The sequence below is a fragment of the Onychostoma macrolepis genome, chromosome 03, assembly GCF_012432095.1.
Source record: "Onychostoma macrolepis isolate SWU-2019 chromosome 03, ASM1243209v1, whole genome shotgun sequence".
Classification (NCBI taxonomy): Eukaryota; Metazoa; Chordata; class Actinopteri; order Cypriniformes; family Cyprinidae; genus Onychostoma; species Onychostoma macrolepis.
Window position 1 is genome coordinate 3,598,551 of NC_081157.1, and position 3,629 is coordinate 3,602,179.

Genomic DNA, 3,629 nt, shown 5'->3' on the forward strand with positions numbered 1-3,629 from the left:
CACTGCTGGAGCTGAAAGGAGAATGATCACATGAGTGCTACCGTCTTCTTTGCTATTGGCTGTCGCTCCCGAAAGTCGCTCTTCGTTTGCATAAAGTTGAAGGATTCTGAACTCTGTCGCGTCGCTGGACACGCCCCATCCGGTCGCCAACGGTCGCTATCGCTCGCTGTCGCTCGTGTTGCCGGAAATCGCCAGCTCTCCATTGAAATGAATGGAATCGCGTCGCTTTGTCGCTGCATGTCGCTTGTAGTGTGAACGGGGCCTTTGTTTCATGTCAGAGATGTAAATATAACCCAGCCTGAATGTGTAAATGTGGTGTGGACATAAGCAAATGAATGAGGATGTGTTTACATGCAAACTTGTTTATGTTTTTTTAACAAACAAGCAGTAAACAGCAAGGGTATGGGTAACACTTTATTTTAAGGTGGCCTTGTTACACGTTACATGTACTTACTACTGTAATAACAATAAATTATGCATAATTATCACTTATTCAGTGTTTTCAACCATATAATGCTTATTTTAGATTTCAGACATTTAAATACACATATACACACACATATATGTATATATATATATATATATATATATATATAAAATTATTATGAGCAAAATAACTTATACACACATATTTCCACAGCTTCCTTGCAACAGGGGACTCATACCGCACCATTTCCTTCAGCTACCGTGTTGGGCACAGCACTGTAGCTGGTATTGTTGTCGATGTGGCAAAGGCCATTTGGGATTCCCTGGTGGAGGACTATATGCCTGTTCCCACCACAGAAGACTGGCGGGACATTGCTTCAGACTTCCACCATCGCTGGAATTTCCCAAACTGTCTTGGGTCTATTGATGGGAAGCATGTAGTGATCCAGGCTCCCAACAACTCTGGATCACTATTCTACAACTACAAGGGGACATTCTCTATTGTCCTCTTAGCAGTTGTAGATGCCAAATGCTGCTTCCGCATTATAGATGTTGCCAGTTATGGGAAAACAAGTGATGGTGGGACTCTGGCTAATAGTCCGTTTGGGAATGGTCTTGGCAATGGAACTCTCGGCCTACCGGAGGACACACTGCTGCCAGGAGCGGAGCACCTGGGGCCCCAGCCTCACATCTTTGTTGCAGATGAAGCCTTCCCTCTCCGCAGAGACCTGATGAGCCCCTTCCCAGGTACCAACCTTCCTAGTAGACACAGGGTGTTCAACTACAGGCTTTCACGAGCAAGGCTGACAGTTGAGAATGCGTTTGGTATGCTCGCAGCACAGTGGCGAATATATCGGCGTGTAATTGGCGTCAGCCCTTCCAATGCAGAAGCCTGTGTGAAGGCCACCTGTGTGCTACACAACTTCTTGCGGAGGACAACAGGGACTGTGCGGTACCCACTAACCCCGGCTGCTGATGGAGAAGCCTCTGCACTGCAGAACGTCAGCAGAGTAGGGAGCAACAATGCAGGACGGGAAGCAATGCGTGTGAGGGAAACCCTTGCTGATTACTTCTGCGCTGAGGGTGCAGTTCGCTGGCAGCCACAGGTGTGACAAGCATGAAAGGTTCTTCTTAGAACCAAACCAAAGGCTCTTTTAAGAGCCACCCACATTATAATAAAAGAGCAATGTTTCCATCATTTCTTGAAAAAATTATATCCTGGCTATGCTATTAGATATACCTCACCTTCCCCAAATATATACATAATAGAAGGCTTTTGCAACATTTTATGTTACTGTTCAAAAGTTTGATGTCAGTAAGATTTTTAAAAAAGGATGCAAAGATGCATTAAATTGACAGGAAAGACATATTTTTAATGTTTCAAAAGCTTTCTGTTTCAGATAATTGTTGTTCTTTTGAACGTTGGATTCATGAAAGAATCCTAAAAATGGTATACAACTGTTTTCAACATTGCTAATAATCATAAATGTTTCTTGAGCAGCAAATTAGCACATTAGAATGATTTCTGAAGGATCATGTGACACTAAAGACCCCTTAACTCTAATCTCAAAAAGAAACATTGAAAAGGCTGAAACTAATTTATTTTAAAAAATGCCTTAAAGTTAACATGTTAATTTATATATCATTTTTTTTCAGAACGGCATGAGGCTGTATGAGGGTAAACAGTAATAGTAAATATAGAAAGTTAGACCTTGTCAGCTGTACCTCGCTCTCATGAACAACAAAAAACACCAACAATATGAAACAATATGAATACTAAACATAGAAAGTTAGACCTTGTCAGCTGTACCTCGCTCTCATAAACAGCAAAAAACACCACCAATATGAACACTAAACACATAATATAACTCTGGGTACAGGACTACAAAGGTATCCCTCATGGCTGTGTCAGCTGTACCATGCTCTGCTCCTGGTCCTGGCTGCACTGCGCCTCAAAGATGATTCTGTGCATTTCAAATTTAACCTTTTCCCTCCTTCTCGAATTAAGATTTTTAATTTGTGGCAACAGGCTCCGGAGGAAATGTTCATCTGGATCATCAGATGCTGATGGGGGATGAGATGGTGATGCCTCTGCCCTATTTACAGCAGAGAGAAGACGCTTCTCAAAAAAAGTTAAAGTCCCACCCCCACGGTGCCTTTTTGAGATGCCCTGGGGAGACTTTTCTTCCTCCGGTCTTAATTGCTTTCCCTGTCTGCCTGGATCTAGCTGGCTGCTGGTTTCACTCGGCTGGCTGCTTGTGGGATCTGGCTGACTGGTGACTGTGGCCGGCTGGCTGGCTGGTTCTTCCTGATCTGCTGGCTGTCTGACTGGCACTGCCTGGCTTTGGAGTTCAGTTGCCATCATGGGCTTCCTCAACCCCTTGGGACATGTCTCCACTCGTGCTTCTGTACTCCATGAAGGGGTTGAGGAAGCCCATGATGGCACTGTACCTCCAAGGTTGTATTGGATCAGCAGCTAAACCACTTTTTCTTTCTTTTCTTTTCTTTCATTCTCTTCTATATATATCACGGAGGTTTTTCCATTTTTTTTTTTTGCATTCTTCAACTAAAAAAAAAAAGGTGAAAAATTATTCACATACACACACACACAATGTATACATATATAGTCATTTAGCAGACGTTTTTATCCAAAGCGACTTTACAAATAAAGACAATAGAAGCAGGTTACAATTAATTTTAATACAGTTAATATTATTTTTAATATGGTATGTTTATTTGCTATCTGATCATTTATGATTTTGTCTGTTGTCATACATTTAACACATTTAGTTTTTGTTTTTTAAAAAAGGTAATCTAATTTTACATCCTATTCGTTGATTAAAAACCTACTTGGAATCCCCACGATCTCAGACACCCCTTTCCACGCCTGATTTTTTACATTTATGTCCCTGTATGTGGGCAGGGACATGTCGTATAAAACAGGACAACTGCTAACGGCAAGAATCAACTTCTCCTCCATCTTTCCGTCACTGCTGGAGCTGAAAGGAGAATGATCACATGAGTGCTACCGTCTTCTTTGCTATTGGCTGTCGCTCCCGAAAGTCGCTCTTCGTTTGCATAAAGTTGAAGGATTCTGAACTCTGTCGCGTCGCTGGACACGCCCCATCCGGTCGCCAACGGTCGCTATCGCTCGCTGTCGCTCGTGTTGCCGGAAATCGCCAGCTCTCCATTGAAATGAATGG

The 3,629-nt window shown here is 42.7% G+C and overlaps 1 protein-coding gene across 1 annotated transcript; it reads left to right on the plus strand.

The window, feature by feature from the left end:
* The first annotated feature begins 643 nt into the window (after positions 1-643).
* LOC131537840 (uncharacterized) lies at positions 644-2,123 on the plus strand. The gene has a single exon (XM_058771515.1). The coding sequence runs from the start codon at positions 765-767 to the stop codon at positions 1,536-1,538; it is 774 nt and encodes a 257-aa protein (XP_058627498.1). The 5' UTR covers positions 644-764; the 3' UTR covers positions 1,539-2,123.
* Positions 2,124-3,629: the final 1,506 nt, after the last annotated feature.

What these genes read in the sequence shown, in the direction of transcription:
- LOC131537840 (XM_058771515.1), top strand. Translation starts at nt 765, where the DNA reads ATGCCTGTTCCCACCACAGAAGACTGGCGGGACATTGCTTCAGACTTC.